Here is a 22,062-nt window from a genome sequence, read left to right as displayed (position 1 = left end):
ATACCTCACATTCAAACAAACATTTCATAAATTCAATTTTGTACGGCCTAAGCCTAAAAAAGTGCCCTAGAGTTGCCAATATTTCTTACCTTGAAACAACTTCAGGTGCCATCCAATAAGGAGTTCCGACCATTGTTTGTCGCTTGGACTGTTCGTTACTAAGTTGAGCGCAGAAACCAAAGTCTGTAAGCTTAACATTCCCCGTCATTCCTAAGAGCACATTATCACTCTTTATATCTCTGTGAATGATACTCCTAGCATGAAGAAAACTTAGCGCATTTAGGCATTCCCTCGTAACAGCTGCAATCTGGCCTTCTTTCATAATAGTTTCTGTGACAACATCCGTCAGCGGTCCTCCTTCCAAGAACTCCATTATTACCCATAATTCCTGGTTTTCCTCGACAAAATAGCAGTCGAGGAAGTTAACAATGTTCTTATGTCGATACGTCTTCATGACCTCGATTTCCGTAATAAGGAGCTCTTTTTTGGGCTGATTATTGAGGTCCATAATCTTGATAGCTACCACATCTTCTGGATTTGCCCTTGGGCGCGCCATCATCACACTTCCGGAAGCCCTGTCGTTCAAAAAAACAAAGATTTCATAGATTGTAAGGTACAGGTTATAAATGTAATGTTAATAAATTATCTTTCTTAGCCTATAAAAGACTGCTATTTTTTGCTTCTAAACATGTGAACTATTTTTTATTTGCTTGCAAATCAATGATGCAATCCTTGGCCAAAATTTCAGCATTGCATGCTTCTACCATCGTCCACAACCACCGAACTTTTTTCCGTTACACTCCATACATACTGTGGGACAATTGACGGACAAAATCTCATGTTAATGAATATGCATGAGGCAGGAGAGCAGAGACAATTCTTCTTCCAATGATTTCGAATGTTACATTCAAATATTATTCAATAACTTAATAGTGTCAGTAGCCTCCGTGGTCGTCTGGTCTTGACTACCACCCAATATTATTGTACTGAGAAGGCGGCCCCAGTTCAACTCTGGCAATCGCCTGAATATTTATCAACCGTAAAGCATCTGGTACTTTGCTAAACCAATGAAACTGCATTATTAATTATTCATGGTTTTCCTAGCCAAATTGCCCACAGTACACAACAAAGCATAGCGTAAAGTGTATCAGGGGCTTCCACAAAATGCTGTCAGGTTAAAATCTAGGCCAAGGATTGCATCAAGTTTTATCACTGTTTTATTCCATTCACATTATACATCCCACATTTCATCCCTATACACCAATCTTATACAAATTAAGCAGAAACCATTTTTCAGTACCTTGACCTTGACCTACTGACCCCAAAACAATCCCATTGAATGTTTTCACAGAAGCAGACCTCCCGAAAACTGTCGGTTCGACAGACATGACCGGCCAATTTTGATAGGGTCTAACAATTTCTGACCAGGAAAGAGTCAGACTGTCCAGCTCCCCACACTGCCCGCCCCCGCCCTCCCCTCCAGTTCCCCAGTTACTGGACTCTAGCATAAAAGTCTGGTAACCAGGTTTTAGCAGTAATGCTTTAGAAAAACTAAAACCAAGTGTGCCCTCTGGGGTCATTTGATTTACATTAAGATAAAAAGGGAAAACTTTGAAAATCATAAATCAGTCGTAATGGCATATGGAGAGGTCAAACAATAATAAAGCCAATGGGAGGAAAACATATTTGCTAGACTGTTTTTTTTTTTCATTCAGTCAAACAAGGGCCATAACTCAACAATTATATGTATTTCTGAATATCATGAACTGTATTGTCGGTTTAATAAATAGGTCAAGGTTAAAAAGAAATGCACCACGTTGCGGACAACACCAATGCTATCACAATAGCCCAACTTTTTCCTTCGAAAAACAGAAAAGCTTAAATAAATAAATGAGAAACACACTACTTACCCTGACCCAACTTTTTTCTTGGTGTCATATTTCTGTAAAGCATTTCCTGGGCTTGATATCTTTCCTGAAATGAGTATTTTGTTTCAGGTTAATAAGGAATTTTAAGGGTAAGTACATTGTAACTCAACTCAACTCAAATTTATTGTCAATAAAAGCATCCGGCACAGAAGACATCATAAAACAATGTTTACAATTATAATATTATAGTGCCACCCTACTATCTCACAGTTTTATCTCTTTTCAATTGCACTCATTATTTGTGAAACAAAGTATGCTACCTGTTTAATAGTACACATCTCATAGTTATTCATTAAATGATAAAATGACATCTTTGACCACTGTACAAATTAACAAGAGCTGTCACAGCTTGACTGTTCCACCAATTTTCAGTGTAAGGATTGAAAAGTTTTGGCGAAACGTACATGGATCACTGTATTAAGTCTCAATTCAATAAATCAAGTTGTTGGTGAGATATTAACCTATACAGTCAAACCTGATTGAACAGTCACCTGCTTTAAATGGCCACCTGCCTTAACGGGCCACTCCAAATTCCCCCCGAACGTTTTTACTATATAATGTACGTGCATTAAGCGGCAAACTGTCTAACGCGGCCACGGCCACTAATTTTTGTCCCCATGAAGCCATATAAACACTAATTAGCGGCCACTAATCCCCTGTCACTGACACTTCCGCATATAAATTTTTCCAATACACAGCTTTAATTGCGTATAGAAGTTTACGGAAAAAGAACGACGGCCTCGGGTATCTCCGTCGTCCAATGAAAATGAATATTGCATCACACGATTGCCAAGCCTGTTTACTCATCGAGAAATCATGTTTATAACACATCAGCGAATGTTTTGATTAGAATTGACAAAATTAATGACACAATTAATAAGATAATTACATAATTACGAATTAAATTATTAAAAACGGTCAAAAACACCGGTTATTGTGAATAAGTTTGCACAGTTTGCATTGTCATTCTAAGGCCTGAAACGAGTTACGATTTTTATTCGCTTCAATATTATTTTTCAAAGTGCGCGGATTTAAATTTCTATGAACGGATATTTACAATGCATTTTTCTTGATAAATGAATAAGGCTGGAAATAAGACTAATCGAACGTGTTTGACTCTTAAAGAATGTGTCGGCCGTAATGCAAGAAGTGTTCCCAAGGAATTGGACTGTGGAAGGAAAGATCAGAAAAAGTTAACTAAAATGTGTATGTACATGTAGTTATGTAAATGTGAAGACTGATAGACTGATCTGTGGTGTGTTTTGTTTATGCTTTGCATCAACATTTATATATAATGTACGGACTACTTTAAAAAATTCACTCAAACATGTGTATATACATGTAGTTGTGTACATGTGTAGACTGATATGTGGTGTGTTTTGTTTATGCCTTGTATCGACATTTAACTAATGTATTTTATTTATAAATTTGAAATAAAGTTATTTTATCTATACAAATGTATTTGTATTCAACCTTCTTCGATAATATTGATACAGATGTTACTGATTGTGGTGTGAGGTGGTGGTTAAGATACAAACTCCATCTCTGCAAATAGCTACAAAGTGGCAGAAATGTCAAACCTGTATTAAGTGGCCACCCATGGGAAATGATCAAAGTGGCTGCTTAAGACAGGTGGCCACTTAATACAGGTTTGACTGTATGTGCTTACATGCAAAACCTTGACCAGAATTTCTAAGCTATACAAAAAACTATATGCAATAATAGATAAAGCAAGTAATAGGATGATAAGTGTAAATTCACAAGAAACCTACGCAGGCCATCATTAATCTCAGAGTCTGTCATTTTATGTTGTTGTTCCTTCGGGCGTCTGGTTGCCACGGGCTCCTCTTTGGGCTTCTCGTCTATAGTCACCTTGGCAACCCCATCCTCAACTGTCTTTTGGGCATCCTGTTAAAAATTCAAAAAAATGTACATGAAGCAACTTTGTTTTCCCGTTTTTATAATCCATTTATATACATTGTACATATTACATTTATAACTCGTTTTTCATACTGGAATTGTTGAAGCATATTTTCTTAAGAAGTTAGTTCACAAAGTTCTAAGCCACAATAATTGTTTGTAAAATTCAGTTTCTTTTAAAAAAAAATTGATAAATGTTAACCAGCTCAATTGAACTCATAATATGATTAAGCCACAAAAATATGATATTATGTCTTAATTAAAGCTGCACAATATTGGTTGATGCAAAAGTGTTGCTGTATTTTGTTTTGTTTTTGATGCATTATATTGTTTAACTTATTCGACAAAAATGATTAGAACAAACAAAGCTTACAACTTAACTTAAACTTATTTATTTCACAATGTTTGTGAAATAAGATATTACAACATAATATTAATCACTCTTGTTGGCTGTGAATGTGGTTTTGTGTTGTGCCAGAAAACAGAGTACCCGGAGGAAACCTACTTGTCCGGCTTTGTGACCACAAACCAAACTTACATGTGCCCGAGCCGGGAATCGAGCTCAGGTCACCTAGGTGAGAAGGGAGTGCGATAACCACTGCGCTAACCAGACAACCAATTATGTTGTGTTGTGACCAAGACAATGATGTATTCAGGCAATTGAATTTACACATCCTTTCAATCGACAATCACTACCCAGTGCACAATGAGAGCTTTACTGAGTGAATGCCAACACCTGTCCTGGTATTTCTTCTGTCAAACAAGGGACTTAACTCAACATCATTAAAACCAGATTTTGATTTTTTGCTAAAAAGAAATGGAAGGGTGCTGTACCCTGTCCTTTTTTGGCAGAATTCTTTTGGCCTCATGGAGACCAGCATTGGCACCCTTCTGCCTTCATGGAATGAAATCCTTATGATAATGAAATATTACTTTTCATTTGTTTAAAACTTATACTTATAATGATTCAGAAATATGTTTAAATTTGGAATTTATGGCACTTGAAATCTATTATTACTTTAATTTAAGTGAATCCCAACATTTTCTGTCTAATTCAAGTTCTTCATCGCCCAATATACATGTAATATGCCCTTTTCTCCCTCAGAACCCTGTCCTTTTTGGCAGCATCCTGCCCTTTTTAAAACCTGGCTAAAACTACAGATTTATGTGTATATCGTCGCTGGTACCCTGCTTTTTTCAGAATTATGACCATTAGGGTTAAGATGCTACTCTCAGCACTGCCACCAACACAAGAATGGAAAAATTATTGCGTACTATCATAGTATCGACCTGATCATGTGACTTCATGCTTATTCTGACCTCCTGAGGCTTTTTGGGCTCCTCTGCAGATTTGAAGACCTCGTCATTTCTGCTGTTCTGTTGCTCAAACTCCACCTTGGGCTCCGAGGTTCGCTCATCCAAGTCATCGTCTGACCCTATGGACTCTGCTACCTGAAAGACGTACCAGGTAAGGGTGATTAAATATTTATCTTCTCAATTATTTATTCAAAGGCATTAATAAGCAAGACTGACCTAACTACAGGATTGCGATTTACCTTCCATCTGAAGGCCTGAAAAATTTGGGGGGGGGGGGGGGGGGGGGGGGGGGGGGGGGGGGGGGGGGGGGGGGGGGGGGGGGGGGGGGGGGGGGGGGGGGGGGGGGGGGAGGGGGCAATTGAGCTTTTTAGAAGCTCTCCTGAAATTAAATTTGAAGCGACCTGGAGTCAGTCTCATAAACTATTAGTGTAGAAACCAGTTAACTTTCTTATATAAATGAAATATTTTGGGGTTTTTTTTTTGCCCCTTGAGCCAATAGATTTGTGAAATTTCCCGCATCTGCGACAACTCACATCCCTGAACTTATTCTATTTTTAAATGACGTTTTCACCATCTGGTGCAAACCCATATCTGTACATAAAGCAAAAACACTGCTCTCTATTAAAAAAACTGACCAGGAATCATTCTGGACAAAACAAATGAAAGTTTACTTCAAATTCTATCAATATTCTGCAATAATCATTAACATTTTTCTAATATTTTTAATGATGTTTCAAAGTACTGTAACAATGATTGCTTTTCCTTGTTTTCATTAATTATCCTCATATCCGCAAACTCTTCATAAGTTTATCTGAAACAGATCCTATTCATTCTTTTGACAATTTTTAAAGAAATGTATGCCAATGTTAAAACTGTGTAAACAAAAGAAAATGATGTCCCTGAAAACAAAGAAAAGAGTTTGACAGTACATAAGAACTCTTTTCTAGCCTAGCTTATGTATATGTATATGTATATGTTGATAAAGCTGCGCTCTCACAGATTTATCATTTTAACGACTTTTTTTTATTTATTTTTGTCTTTGTCATTCAATTTTTGCGCAAATGTCCTGAAACCAGTGATATAAGACTGCTGAAAAAAGACCAGATCTCAGTTTACCATATTTACATTGGAAAATTGATGTTTTTATAATGACTCAAAGCATATCTAACGAAAATAATATTTTGGCAGTTTTCGAAACAATTGAGATCTGTTCTATTGTGAGTTATTTTATATGACTAAATTGAAGGCATTGATGCCAAAATCAGCTGATTCTTGGACAAATGTTTTTTTTAAAAAGTGTCAAAACTGAAAAACTGTGAGAGGGCAGCTTTAAAGGAAAATCTCTAAGAAGACCACTCCCCATGCATGAAGATAGACCCTTGGCCGTATAAGAAGACATCCCACATTCATAAATGTACAAGAAATCGTCCCATTCACACATGAAACATAAAGTTTACATTATGTTTCTGTGTTACAATTTGAACCGTGGCCCGAAAGACACAAAAATCCTTATTTCAAAAATTATTTGTGTTTGAAATTATATTTTGTCGTTGTGGGAAAGAAGTATTTTTCAAATCTGCTGTGCGTTTATTTTGGTAGATCAGAAGTCAGCCATTAATTGACTTTAATCAGATGAATCAATAGATTTAGTTTTAAACATTGGCTTTGTCAGTAGACAAAATATAATCTCAACCACCAAGCTGGTTAAAGGGTTATTATTCAAATTTACCAAATATAAATGGGGCAGGCGTCTGTGATACTCCAGGCCAATTTCCTTTTAGTAAATGCATACTCATAATCTTTGTGATTATCTAAAATTGGGTTGCTCCTTCAAATAACTCTTAAAAAGTCACAAAATACAGGGATGTGATTGACCTGGTTGTTGAAGGGTTAAAGGGACTATACACCAGAATGGCACCAAAAAAGTTTTTTTTCTGTAACGTCTCTCAGGACATTTTTTTTAATAAAATGTTTTACTCTTTGATATCATAATTGTAAAAAAAATACCAAAATGTAAAAAAAATCAAGTTGGGTTTGAACCGGTGTCGCCAAAATTGCAATTGTTGTATCCACTGTGCTACGAAGGCTTCCCCTTAACGGTTGGAATATTTAAGCTATATACATCACTTGGTAATATCATGTGATAACATCGACTAGCCAATCACGCATAAGGAATGAATTCTACTAGGTAGACATACCTGGTAATCTTTTTTAATGGAAAAATATGAAAAAACTGCGGAAAAAAAATAAATTGCCAAATATGTGGTACTTCAGTTAGTTAGTATCAATGCATTGTACACATCGATACCAAGTTTATGTCAGTTTACGACAATTTTCACTATTTCATCCTATGGTGTATAGCCCCTTTAACACCAATTTATCAATGGCCTTGGCTGGCACTTTAGGCCCCCAATGGGAGTAAAGCACCCTGCTATGAAACTGGATTTCAAAATCTCCTTTGAGGGCTCTTCTTAATTCAAATTTGAAGCAAACTGGAGTGTCAATACTTGACAAGATAAAGTTTTTTTGTTCCCGGAAGCTTTAAGATCAGAAGAAATCCACGGACATACCACATCCCTAAAAGAATCATCTCTTAATTTAATAATTAACCTTCCTAAATGTACGTGTTTTTTCAATTCAACCAAATTTAGACCTAAACAAAAAAAATTCTCTCGTAATGGCCTGAAAAAATATGGGTCGGTAGGTCATTCTTGTATGTGTTATTTTAACATGGAAAACAGTTCCTTCGAATTATAATCATTTTTCCCATTTCAGTTAAGATTTACATTCATATTTGATATTAAAGACTGTAAATCCCTTCAGACCCTTTTTGGAATACAGGATCAAAAATATTAAAAAAATTCAGTCAGGGGTAAAAAAACAACAACAGGTGGATGGTCGTAAAACAGTTTCTATTTTTAAAGCTGCACTCTCACCGATAGATTGTTTTAACAACTACTTTTTTCATTTTCAAATGAGCCATTATTTGCGTAAATATCTGGAGACCAGTGATACACCACTGCTGACAAGAGAGCAGATTGCAGTTTTCATATCAACGTTCTCAAATTGATGTTTAATTACGACTAGAGACGTCACTAACACTGAAAATGTAATTTTCGGCAGTTTTTTCGAACAATTTAGATCTGTTCTAATGAGATTTATCTTTTATGACTCAATTGAAGGCACTGATGCCCAAATCGGCTGATTCTGGGATAAAAAAATTAAAAAGGTCCAAACTGTCAATCTATGAAAATGCAGCTTTATGGACTTATCTAACTTCAACAAACTCGGATTTAAATAGGAAGCTGTTATTTTCGTCCACTTATAATAGTAAGAGTCTTACAAAAGTGGAAACAAATTATAAAACTTTTTTTAAAGTACCGGTAGTAGTAGAAACAACTGTTAACATCTCAAAGTGAAATATTCCATACTTAAACAAGCCATAAATTTACCAGACAATCATTTGCCAACAAATGTAAGAATGTTACAAGTTATCTGCCAAGAGTAAGGCCTAAAAAAAAAAATGTTTGGTTAGGGATACATCTTTTTCAAAAATAGGTAGGGTAGGTAGGCTTTTTTTTTTTTTTTTTTATTAGGCTTTATATTAGGATGTCATTTTCATCATTGGAGAATGTTGTTTAAGTTATCTTCTGTATAAGCATTTAAGGTTTTAAACTACATATTGAAGAGCAATTACAAAAAAAACAAAAAACAAAAAAACATTTTATTTTTTTTTTCATTTTTTTTTCAGACTGATTATAAAGACGGTAAGGTCAGGGCCAATCAGAAGGTAGCGTCTGGTAACCCGAATGTCATGTATTTCTTAGGGGGGCCTAAACAATGGCCATTCTCAATTAACAGTTTGTCTGAGGTTGAAGACCTCTACCCACATTTTTAGTGAGGGTAGCTTAAAGTGACTAGACACCAGATGGTCCCAAAATTGGCAAATACATTTTTTCCTCAAAACAAGCCTAGACTTATTAATAGGAACTAGTAGGATGCTGATTATACATCATTTTTACATGATTATAAAAATATTTTGTGGCTGTTTGTGAGCTAGCATTTATCTGGTTAAAAATAGTGCATAATTCTTAGTTAATAAAGTGTATATTTAGCAAGTGATAGTCACATGATTTGTATAGAAAAATAAACCAACGTTATTTTAAAATTTACTGGGAATAACGTGGTAGACATACCCAGTAAATTTCGAATAAGAAAAATATGCAAAAACCGCAAGAGATAGTCATATGTCGTAAGCGATTTTAAAACATCAGTAAGTAAGATGCAATGTGCTGTACACAACGATATCTATTTTTGTACTTTTTTTCTTGCAATGGTGTCTAGTCCCTTTAATATGTCTCTTCCTTTTCTTTTTACTTCCTTATCCTTCAATTCAGATATAAAAACCCCAGAAAAAAACTCTGGTAACGTCAAACAAACAATTTACAAATTGTGACCTGGAATTTGTTGGAATCAGAAAAAATGATATGACATTTCTTACAAACTCTCTGGAGGGTTTTAAAACTGCACTCTCACAGATAAGACAGTAATTTGACCTTTTTTTTTTAGTTTTTGTCTCAAAATCAGCTGATTTAGGTACCAATGCCTTCAATTCAGTCATTTAACACAACTCACAATATAGAACATATCTCATTCAAGATTCTCTTCTAAATCACCGAACACTGGATCGAAGTCGAGCTCTGGAATGACACTATGAATATAATTTAGCTGCCCAACTGAATGTGTACACGCTGGTAGCACTCAATGGTTTCTGAGAATTATGGGATACAGAAGGATTTTTTTCAATATATCTGAACTTCATTATATTTTCCAAATTCATGCATTTTATAAAAAGACGTTCCCAGAAATAGTAAAAAATGCCATGAATATAGAAGTACAAATAACCAGAAAAGGAGAAAATTCAGGTAAGAAGATAAATGGTAAATAATTATATCAGAACCAGTGTAAACACATTACGGTACATTAGGTTGGTTGCAAAATGAGATATAAGATATTGTGTGTAGCTACATTGTAACTAATCCTATATGTTTAGTTATGTCTCAAAAAACACATCACTACACATAAACACATCACTACACATATACAACATTTCATTTGTTCATTTGAGAGGTATATAGTTTGTGTATAAGCTTTATGTTTACTAACATCGTAATGATGCGAGTTAGCATTGTAATGTGGTACAAAAAAGAAGTTAACACAAACAGGTACAATTATGTAGAGTATGTATCGCAACCCCTAACTAGCTAATAGATTGCAGCCATCGTATGCATATCACCCCTGTACATTATTCTATTATCTCTACTTACATACGTCACCTGAGTGCAATAACTCAATATCTGCTTCTATTTCTGTATGCAGTTATTGAGTTATTGCACTAAGGTGACGTACCGTGGGAAAATCATTAAGTTCTCATGTTCATGCATATTAATAAGGTATGGGTAAATCTCTTCCTGATAAGTTGGTTGCAACAATTGAATAACATTTCATAACCCATGACATCATACAGGATGTTTGTTATTAACACACATTATTTCATTGCCTTTGTTTCTAAATATAGAAAAGGAAACATGTTATTTCATTGGCTTTGTTACTGAATATAGAAAAGGAAAGATATTATTTCATTGGCTTTGTTACTAAATATAGAAAAAGAAACACATTATTTCATTGGCTTTGCTACTAAATATAGAAAAGGAAACATGTTATTTCATTGGATTTGTAACTAAATTTAGAAAAGAACACACATTATTTCATTGGCTTTGTTACTAAATATAGAAAAGAAAACATGTTATTTCATTCGCTCTGTTACTAAATATAGAAAAGGAAACACATTATTTCATTGGCTTTGTTAATAAATATAGAAAAGAAAACATGTTATTTCATTGGCTTTAGATTCCAAAGAGGTCCCCATATTCAGCACCAACAAAAATGCCTCATTAATTAATCATGATTATGAGATATTCCTAGCTGAATGTCCCACGGTACCCAATGAAGCAGAGTGTAATATTGAACCAAGGGTATTGGACAATGCAAGGCAGCATATATGTAACAATCATTCTACCAACTTTCACCAGAACCTACCTCGAAATCTTCTGAATTTGTTATCCGCTACAGACAAAGTGCACAAAAGAACACATTAAACGACGTGCCGACACAAATTAAACAACGTGCAGACACACATTAAACAATGTGCCGGCACACATTAAACAACATGCCGGCACACATTTAACACATGCCGGCACAAAAACATGCTCTGATTTAGGTCAACATAAGTTTTGAATCATTAATACCGTAAATGACCGTGTATAGGACGCGTCCATAGACGCGGGGGCAAAAAATATGTAAACAATTTTAGAAAAAAACGCTTAAAAGCTCTAATACAATAGACAGGACACAGTGGGATTTGGCAAATCAGAGAGCCATGATGTTCGTTTATAGTACTGATTTTTTTATGGATTGTGAAAATGGCAAATGGTTATTGTAAACCAGGATCTTAAATATGAAAGCAAAGTATGCTACTTTGTTTATCAACATGTTGACGCCTTCAACAAAGTATTAAAGAACATGGCAAAGTGAGAAAATACTTTTACAGTATTCTAGTAAAATTGTCTCCATTTTTTAAGATTTTTGAGACACTTTTTTTTAATAGTTAGTAACTGCAGCAACAACTCAAGTTATTGAGCCAAGCCCTTCAGCTTTAGGGTAAAATTTCAATCATGAATGTAGAGGGTAAATTTACTGTTAAAAATATGTTGTCAAGGACAACATTCAATAACTACCAGCATGAATAAAGTATGACCTTGCACACATTATTACATGATCTATAAATAAACCTCCATGATTTGACAAACAGCCATTTTCAAAGACTGAATGAAACGCCATATTGACCCGTCTTTTTCATAATACCCCAGAAACAGTAAATTGTATGACGTCATAATAACACTGGAAAAACAACTTAAAAAAGCAATAGTGACCTGTCTATATATATATACTGGAAACAGTTTATTATATGAAGTTATAATAAAAAAATTTATGTCATGCAGTATCATTTTATAAAAGAGTAATTTACTTATAAGCTGTGAAATATGCAGTTCCTATTGACTGCAAAATCATTATTGAACTCGTCAATTGCCTCTGTGAATAATGATTAATAGCATATTTCTCAGCTTTAATACAAGTAAATAATTGTATCCAAAGGTCCATAGACATTAAATAGATAGGACGTTTGAAAAAACTTAAAAGGATGTTTAACTAAATGACAAGTAATTTAGTGAAATATTTAGAATATGTCAAAGTGGCACATTACAGGTTTAAACTTGATACTGATGAATATATTTTTTTCATTTAAATGTATTTTTATGAATGACAAATTAGGTTGAAATGATCATGACCAAATAACAACATACAATTTGTGTACCTTTATAAATTGGGTTTTTAATAAATAGCTTTAAGGCCATAAATTAAAGCAAGAAATGCCGCAATGTGACGAAACCAAGTTTCCAATAACTGACTAAAGAACTTCAGCCTTCGTTGTAAGATTCGGTTTCAACTGTTTTTAAATTTTTTTAATAAATGCAATCCCATGAAAGTCATCCATAAATTATTCCTACATACCAAGTTTGGTCACAATATGTTAACCCTACAACTAATGTTATTTTTAAAGTACTAACTGCAAAACAGTCAATATCAATAACCTATTTCAGTGAAATAAAGAACAAAATTACAAGCTGCAGTTTGTTTATTTATATATTTGTTTTTAATCAAACAAGGAATGACCTAGTTCGCAATCTTTAAAGGCCAAAAATTTGTGTTGTGATTTCTAACAGTCTCAAGACCATACATGTGATAATTTCTTGGGTCGATTCCGGGACACTCGTCGTTATGTCAACGCACACTAGGGGGGTCCGGGGGCATGCCCCCCCGGAATTTTTTTTAAATGGGGAACGTCTGTGGTGCATTCTAGAGCATATCTGGGGCTATTTTAGTCGTTTTTAACGTCGGGAAAATGTACCTATTTTGACTGCCAAGACGTATTTTTTACTTGACATGGTTGTTTTTTTTTCTGCATTTTCTTGAAAAAATAAAACCACCAGATATTTTCCCAGGCTTTAAATGAAGTGCTAACCAGGAGGATATGCAGTCTACTTTCGGTTTCATCAAAACAGGAAATAAACAACTATACGGGCACCTGTTTTCCCGCGCTTTTGAGAACATGCGTTACAAAATATTTATTTTTTCATCACATTTAAAACGTTTGCAATTTATGACACATAATATTTTCAGACGATAAAAAAGATTTTCCAGTCGATGAGCTTTTTTCCGTTTGGAGATGCATATAATTTTGATAGAAACATGTCAACAATCGGCTGTATAAAGCGATCACGTGACTTACCATGGTCACGTGATTAAAGCATTCTATATAACCACCGGTAAACCCCATATCGTCAGTTTTATTTCGGCGTAAAAATACACGCGATAGTTCGGAAAAAAATGTCAAAACACTAAAATTCCTTATGGACGCGTAAGTTGTTTAAAGTATAACGATGTATCGACTTTGAAATTTGAAAGGAATATGGGATGTTTTCCGTGTTTTAATTTTGTTTTTTTACTCATTTTGTCACTTTCTTTGAACTTACCTTCATGCTCGTTTGTCGGTAAAATGTGTGAAAAATATCAATTCATCAATTTAAAGCTATCATTCATAAGACCAAACAAATCCATATGAAAACAATGAATTTGTATACAAGAACCCTCCCCCACTCGTTAAGCGCAACAATAGGCCGATAGATCAATTATCGGGTGATTGACGATGACCTCGACGACACACGTACCAATTAACGGATTAGTGTCAACATGTCCTGTGTTTTACGACCAGTGTCCCGGACAGGCAAAATAGCTGACTTACATTGGTAAAATAGGATAATCGATTCCGATTCCGAGATTTTTTTTTTTCGTTTTTTTTTTTATGACTTTCCGGGACAAACATGCACCCTCCGTGACTCCGTGACAGAGATACGATTTCCGGGACAATCCCGGACGTCCGGGACGTTATCACATGTATGCTCAAGACTTCGAGGCAAGACTCAGTCTCAGAAAAGTACTTTTATTAAACTTCAAAGAATCATCTTTATTCCATTTGTTTTACATAAATAAATATAACATTAAATTGAATGATTTGGAATAGTTATTAAATCAAGCATATTTCATCATCAATATTCAAATAGAAGGAAATTTTAATTGAAATAAAGATTTACATTTGAGTCTGAACTCAGATGTGTTACAGTTTGTACCCGGTAACCATGGCCCCAGATCTCCTAAATTCTCTCAAATAAATCAGATACCCATAAATGCTAGGTTTGTTTCAAAAGCAGTTTTTATTTCCTAAACTTTCAGTCGTAATTCGATAAGAAAAAACCCAATTCATGATGAGTTTCGTATTATTCTCATGATTCTCTTCCTTGTTTTTGCCCGACAAAATAACAAGTACCTGATACTTTTTAGTGAAAGATTTACCTGTCCCTGAAAATTGATAAAATGATAAAACACTTGCTTCAGAGTAAAGAGATTTACGTAAGGCCAAAACAAATCAAAACAAATTATTTTGTGAAATGGAAATACGAACAATGACTCACAACACATTTATTGTCAATAATAACATTTAAAGATGCACTTTAACTCCCAAATATGATGTACCACAATTAACACATTTGTTCAAATTTACCCAAAAGGATGAATAAATAACGAAAACAGTGGTTCTTATGAAGAATACTGTGTTTTATTTAAACAAAACGTGCAGAAAACACGTTATTTCTACCTTATGAGATGATAGTTGATCACTGTAAATCTTTTAGCACTCACCAGTCATTTCATATTTGTGCGTTTTCAGCTAAAGAAATACAAAAACTTCCAAACATCAAGGCACTGTGACCTAATGCAAACAATTTTTTTGAAGCAAATACGCATAACTGAACTTTACCCATGGATGCATAACTTACTGAACTTTTCTGGTATTCTACTAATATAAATCCCCACAAAAAAGACTGTTACCTGCCCTATTATTTCAGGTCATCTCATAGAACCAGATTATGTTTTTCTTTGGCCTAACATTTTTATACAAAAAGATATCTCAAGTTCCTTATTCATTGAATGAGAGCTATTTTTGTATTGTTTGTTATAAAAAAAAGAGTTTTAGTTATTTTTCATGCAGACTATTATTCAACATAAAACATCTTGATTATTGTTTGGGGGAATGATAAGTCCCTTAAATGTTCAAAGGATAAGGAAACAAATGTGCATAATAACTCATTAGGCCAATAAAAATTCATTACTAGATTTTCATCACTTTTTCTTCTTCTAATTTTTTCTTTTCTTTTAGATGAATGTTTCACCGTTGAAAATGAGTTCATTCTCTTTCTTATTGCATAAGGGACCATATACATGTTTTTTCTAGTCACACCAAGAACACTATCGTTACAATTCTCCTTTTTTAACATATAAAAGTTTACATCGACAACTGCTGATATGAATAAACGCCCTACAGTACCGGACTGATACACAAATATAGACCGCAATTCAACATTTGAGTCAATAAAATTTAATGGGAGGCGGAAAAAGAGGATGGAACGTGAAGAAAAATTTAGCAACTAATTTGCGGTCAATTTTAGTGTTGTATTTCATCTACACTCTACTAAATTAACTGCAAAGCCTCGCTTAACTTTTAACTGTTCGATATGGTATACATAAGTAAATATATTCAGGAAAACAAAAGAAACCCTATCAAATATGGAGAGAAATACTGCTGTTCAAGGAAATGACTCAAGATAATGTCATGAATACTGGCTTTGTAATCACAATTATGTATTAAAGCTGCACTCTAATGGATGGACTGTTTTGACATATTTTTATATTTATATTGTCTAGGAATGAGCAATTTTTGCGTAAGTGTCTGAGAACCAGTGATATAAGACTGCTGATAAAAGATCAGAGCACAGTTTTTTTTAATATTTATGTTTTGAGAAACTGTGTTTTATGCTGAAAAACTCATTTTCTTAAAGCGTTAGTAACATTTTTAGCCACAAAAATTCAATTTTCAAACGCTTATATGAAAACTGTGTTCTGATCTTTTGTCAACAGTCTAAAATCACTGGTTTAAAGATATTTACGCGAAAAGTTGTCAAAATGGTCAATCTGTGGAATGCACCTTTAAACATGTACTGGACCATTAATTTTCTTGATTGATTTTTAATGTTTCCCATTCAGAGTTCATATGAATACCTACAATGTATGTGCTTGATATCATTTTATTCCATAATTGTCATCATAATTAGGCCAAATAAAAACAATATTGTGGTTCTTCTTACAAACATGCACAAAACAGGTTTTGGAAAGTTAGAATAATGGCTTCCATTAAGAAATTGAAGTTGGAAGTATGAACTTCCTGTCCATCAATTTTGGAAGTTTTTCACTGAAATGTGGAAGTTTAAGTCTCCCGAATAACATTTTACTATTTTTCAACTAGTATGTTATGTAATAGTAGTGATCAAGTAACCATAACCAAATAATTATTTTTATTTGGCCTTCAAAATTGTTATTAAGATAATGGTATAGTTTCCCCTGCTATCATTCTTTATTAATTGTTATCACGGACCTACATAAACCTTATAGGTCCGTTTTGTTACACATGTAATTACAACAACTGTTTTAAAATCTGGATCAATAAGTCCTCAATATGATAAAACTGACAAGTTCTCCTTAAAGGAGCGTACACTTCGATAAATGTGACAGCCAGGCATGGTTTTAATGTATAAACATCGTTCTAAACCTGTCATTTAGAACATACTGCTCTAATTCGACTGTCAAATATATATTGACAATAATAAAGAGTTTTCTATTTTAATCTGGCAATGAGTTGTCCTGACTTTATCTGGACTTTGAACACAGACAATCATGTATATAAAAAGAAAAATATTGTATGAAGGTCATGCAAATGAGTTTACAAAAAGGTTTATTTGTCCAAAACAAATTTAAATTTCTGGTCTTGCTGGACTGAACGAAAGTTCCAATTCTGAAATTAGTTAGTATGAGGTATTCAATCCCAAATTAGGGTAAGGGATTTCAGTGCTCCAGCCAGGATTTGAGAAGAGACAGGGAGCCGTTTCATTAAAACATACTGTCGTAACTTTTACGATATCGTAACTCGGAAGGTTACGAAAATACTTGCGACCGTTTCAGAAAGTGTATCGCAAGGTGCGATCGTAACTTTACGATTTTTTTTCGGGTAAAAGAGAAGTGAACTTGTTGACTGCGCATTTGTTTACTTCCCGTTCGTCGTCTGCTGAACTTTGGACCAGTAAGTATCCCAACTTTCAGTTTCACTTTCAGTTTATTTTCATGGCAGCCATGTTTACGAACGCTACTTCAAGGTTACGAGCACTTCCTAGCACGCGTAAAGTTATGCACGATTAAGTTACGATATTTTAGCTACGACAACTTTAATGAAACGCATTTACGAGGAAAACTCAAAGTTGCGATAAAAAGTTACGATATCGGTACTTACGACCTTTAATGAAACGGCCCCCAGTGTGCTAGGTCAGAAAGGGCACATTTGATGTGCAATGAATGAGCCTTAATGGGGCACTTGCAAGAGCCAATGTTAAATTCATATTGTGCATGTGTAGTACCAACTTTCAATACTAAAAGTTTGTTATGAATACCTAAGCTGTTATCTTTACTTTATTGTCTAAAATATGTATATTTATGATTTTTAAAACTCTTTCCTAAAGATTGCCTCTTTTAACAGGACACAGCGGGTTGTAGTAAAAAGACAAAAGGGTGCTGGAAAAGGGCAGCAGGTGCCCCAACCTGCTAAGTCGGCCAAGCTGGAGCACTGGGACTAAGTTCACTGCTGACAAAAACTAATTGCCATTTGTATCCATTTAAAAGTATTTTTTCACTATTTTGAATGCAAATAATCATTTTTTTATTTTAAAAAAATGCAGCATTCTACATCTAAAAGCTCTCGATTAATCCTGAATTGAATATCCCTGAAATTTGGCGTAATAACCATATTTTATTATATATCATGCTTTCTGATGATTTATACAGATTTATCAGTGAATTATATATATCATTAAAATAATAATTCACTGTTTCAAACAGATAATGATTCAATATTTTCTTCTGTTTTGAAATTTGAGCACGTTCTCACATCCATATCAAATGTCAGAGCGCACAAGGATGGTACACAATTTCAGCGACATCATTTCCAAAATGTTTACATACAATTTGAGTTGTTTTTACATCCTGTTTAGGCATAAACTAAAAAAAAAAATTTTTTCTGTGTAAGATCACAGTTTATCTCACCTTGTGAACACCCCCGAATAAAAATTTCATTTATGGCTAGATTGGTACTCACTCCTTAAAGTAATTATATTGTGATCTTAAACTGAAACCATTCCCCAAGGCCAAAAAAAAAAAGTTTGGTTATGTTTACATCCTTTTCAAAAACAGATAGGGTAGGTAGGCTTGATTTTATTTTTTTTCAATACGCTTTATATAAGAATGTAACTATCACCAATGGAGAATATTGTTAAAGTAATCTTCTGTATAAAGCTTTAAAGGTTTTAAAGCTGCACTCTCAAAGATTTACCGTTTTTACAACTTTCTCTTTTTTTTGTTTTGGAAAGAGCATGTTTTTGCATTAATATCTGCAAACCAATGATAAAAGATTGCCGACAAAAAATCAGATCGTAGATTTTCATATTTCCGTTCGAAAATTAATGTTTTACTTACAGTTTAAGAAAAGTGCATAAAACATTAATTTTTTAACTTAAATATATAAATCTGCGATCTAATTTTTTGTCAGCAGTCTTATATAACTGGTTTCCATGGATTTTCGCAAAGAATGACTCGTTCCAAGACAAAAAATAAAATGGTTGTCAAAACTTCCAATCTGTGAGATTGCAGCTTTAAACTACTTAAAAAACACACACTGAAAAATTATTATTATTATTTTATTTTTTTCACCAACTGACTATAAAAACGGTGAGGTCAGGTAACCCAAACCAAACAATTTTTTTTTAGGCCCTACATAGTAGAATAAACCAGCTCAGGAAATGTTTAAGGATAACTTTATCAGTACTTAGGTTCAAGGAATATCCATTTTCATAAAGAAATCTTTATCTCTTTTTTTGAAAAGGAAAAGAGCATAACAGCAAATACATACATTTACATGCGAAATCTATTAACAATATTACTGTAAAGTGTTCAAATTCTGTGATGGTTTTATATTTGCACATTTTTTAGCAACAATCGGAAGGTCAATTTAAAACTTTACGAAAAAAATAAATTAAGCTTAAGTTGTCATTTATCAAATAATTGTCTCTGTGAATTATTTTTTTTTATCTCTTAAAATTGGACAAACCCAAGATATTGCCAAAAAAATGAACCTCACAAATTTGAATTGAACTACAGTAAATATAGAAAGGGTAAACGGATTGAAACCTGATACGCAATGGTTTTCAGAATAAGTATTATTCTTTACATCATATTGCCAAAGCTTAAGCACTGTATAAGTCGAACAAATGTTTGACAAATATTTCAAAATGAAGTCAAATTGTAGGAATTAAGTGTTGTTCTACGAAAGACTAAATATATCTTAAAAGAGTGTTATTTCTTTAGAGCAATTGAACTCAGCAAGACTCTGTCACACCTAATATAACTAATATAGCTCTTAACAGATTGCGACTGCCGTCAACAATTAATAGCATACTATGTTATTGTTTGACAAAATAATATATTGAGTTATTAAAACCACATGTATTAGTCTATCCTGGTTATCATGTGACTTCTGCACTGCACCGGTTTAACAGTTATGAATATCAAGATCAGCGTCAGTATTTATTCAACATCTTAAGTTATTTCCTTACTTAAGGTCATTTCTAAAGTTAAAGTGACACTCTTATTCAAAATCAATACAATGCCCCATGTATAATAAACATAAATTTAGATTGACAAATCTTGAACAACTTATTAAATAATGCATTTATGGAAAATATTAATTACTGATAACAAGATTGTAACAGTGAATTTAATAGCTGAAAACCAAAAAATATAAATGATTGGTGAATGCTAAAAGATTTACAGTGATCTACAATAGTCTCAAAACGTGTTTTCTGCACAATTCTTTCAAATTAAACTTGGAATTCTCCATAAGAACCATTGTTTTCGACATTTATTCATCCTTTCTGGTATATTTAAACAATTGTATTAATTGTGGCAAATCTTATTTGGGATTAATAGTGCATCTTTAAGTATGACACTGGTCACATTGTTCAATAACCTAACAATATCTGAAATACTTTATTCTAATTCATTTAATTGAAACTACAAACTTAAATGGTAAAAAAACTTTTCTTTAAATATGACTTCAAAATCTTAGGAATCAACTTAAGTTAAGATGTGACATAAGAAGCTCAATGAATACAGCCCAAGGATGTTTCAACGTCATGTCAATAAATATTATTGAAGACCCCTAATACAGGGAGAGGAATCATGTGACCTACATGAGGGGTTCTCAGATCAGTCACCATGAGTCACAACCGATGTGAACAAGCAAGTGACGGTAATTTCTAAATATTTTTAGCCTATAAAAAACTATGCTATTTTCTGCTTCTATACATGTGAAATATTTTAGATTTGCTTGTATTTTGATTATGCGAGGCTGAAATTTTGGCAAAGGTTGCATCATTAAAATAAAAGCAAATCTAAAATCTTTACACGTATAGAAGCAGGCCCGTGGTGACACATGATTCCTCACCCTGAAATATACACCAAGCGTAGCTCACCTTTAGGAATCTCTCACTAGGCTTCTTCTTGATTGACTTGCTATACGTCTTCAGGGAGTTGATCACAGCCTGGGGATTCTCCTTCTGTTCCTCTTTCCTGTAAGAACCCACAAGGTTTTACATATTTATTCAGTCTAAATGAAACTTTACAGGCCCTGAGCCAATCAGGTGAGCGATATAGGGCCATCTTGGGCCTCTTGTTTTCATTTAATTCAGTCCAAACTAAACTTCACAGGCCCTGGGCTCCAGCAGGTTATAAATTGTCCAATCAGGTCAGCGATATTGAGCCATCTTGGCCCTCTTGTTTTCATTTATTACAGTCTAAACAAAACTTTTGCTGGCGCTGGGCTCCAGCTGGTAATAAATGCTGCAGCCCTGTTATAACACTGATATTACAGGTCCTTTTGTCTGGTAAAATATATTTGGGCGATTTTTTGTTTTGAAAAATAAAACACAAAATGATTTTTAAAAAAATCAAATCGAGCACTTGAAATGCCTAATTGATTCCGTTCACTATATTGACCAGTTAATTTTACAGTCAAGAATCAAAGAACTCATAAACTTAAGTTAGATCTAAATTGGTTTATATTTCATACAGCCCCTGAATGCTTCAAAATGGTTATTTTATAACTATTTTCTTTGAAATGCTCCTTTGGGAGAGGACATGCCTCCCATTCCCACCTCATATCACATTTTAAGACCAAACTTATGAAAGACCTTCAAATGTCAACAGCTCACTCAAGGCCTGGTTTCGGTTACCAGTTCCTACCTATGAAATAGTCGCTCACCCTACTGTTTTTATAGTCAGATGTTAAAAATAATAAATAAAAAAATATTTCAATGTGTGTTTAAATATGTAGATTAAAACCTTAAAGGCTTTATAAAGAAGATTACTTTAATAACAATCTCCAAAAATGACAATAACATTCTTACATAAACCCTAATAAAAAAGCCTACCAGTACCTACCCTATCTATTTTTGGAAAAAGATGTAACCCTAACCAAACCATTGTGTTTTTTGGCCTAAGTAAAATA

General features: G+C 33.7%; 1 protein-coding gene across 2 annotated transcripts in view; it reads right to left on the bottom strand.

Annotated features, from left to right (window-relative positions):
* Positions 1-22,062, bottom strand: part of LOC128216750 (serine/threonine-protein kinase PAK 3-like) — a 32,783-nt gene that overhangs the window by 8,347 nt on the left and 2,374 nt on the right. Inside the window, exons 3-8 of one of the 2 annotated variants that reach the window (XM_052923404.1) lie at positions 21,029-21,125; positions 11,265-11,291; positions 5,169-5,300; positions 3,701-3,836; positions 1,911-1,974; positions 90-575 (exon numbers count right to left, since the gene is read on the bottom strand). In XM_052923404.1, the coding sequence (XP_052779364.1) occupies positions 90-575; positions 1,911-1,974; positions 3,701-3,836; positions 5,169-5,300; positions 11,265-11,291; positions 21,029-21,125 (942 nt within the window). The remainder of the gene's footprint in view (positions 1-89; positions 576-1,910; positions 1,975-3,700; positions 3,837-5,168; positions 5,301-11,264; positions 11,292-21,028; positions 21,126-22,062) is intronic. The other variant, XM_052923405.1, reaches the window with a different exon arrangement.

Source organism: Mya arenaria, chromosome 14, assembly GCF_026914265.1.
Source record: "Mya arenaria isolate MELC-2E11 chromosome 14, ASM2691426v1".
In the NCBI taxonomy this organism is placed as follows: Eukaryota; Metazoa; Mollusca; class Bivalvia; order Myida; family Myidae; genus Mya; species Mya arenaria.
The sequence above is the reverse complement of the archived record's forward strand: the minus strand, read 5'-3'. Positions and strand labels throughout refer to the sequence as shown.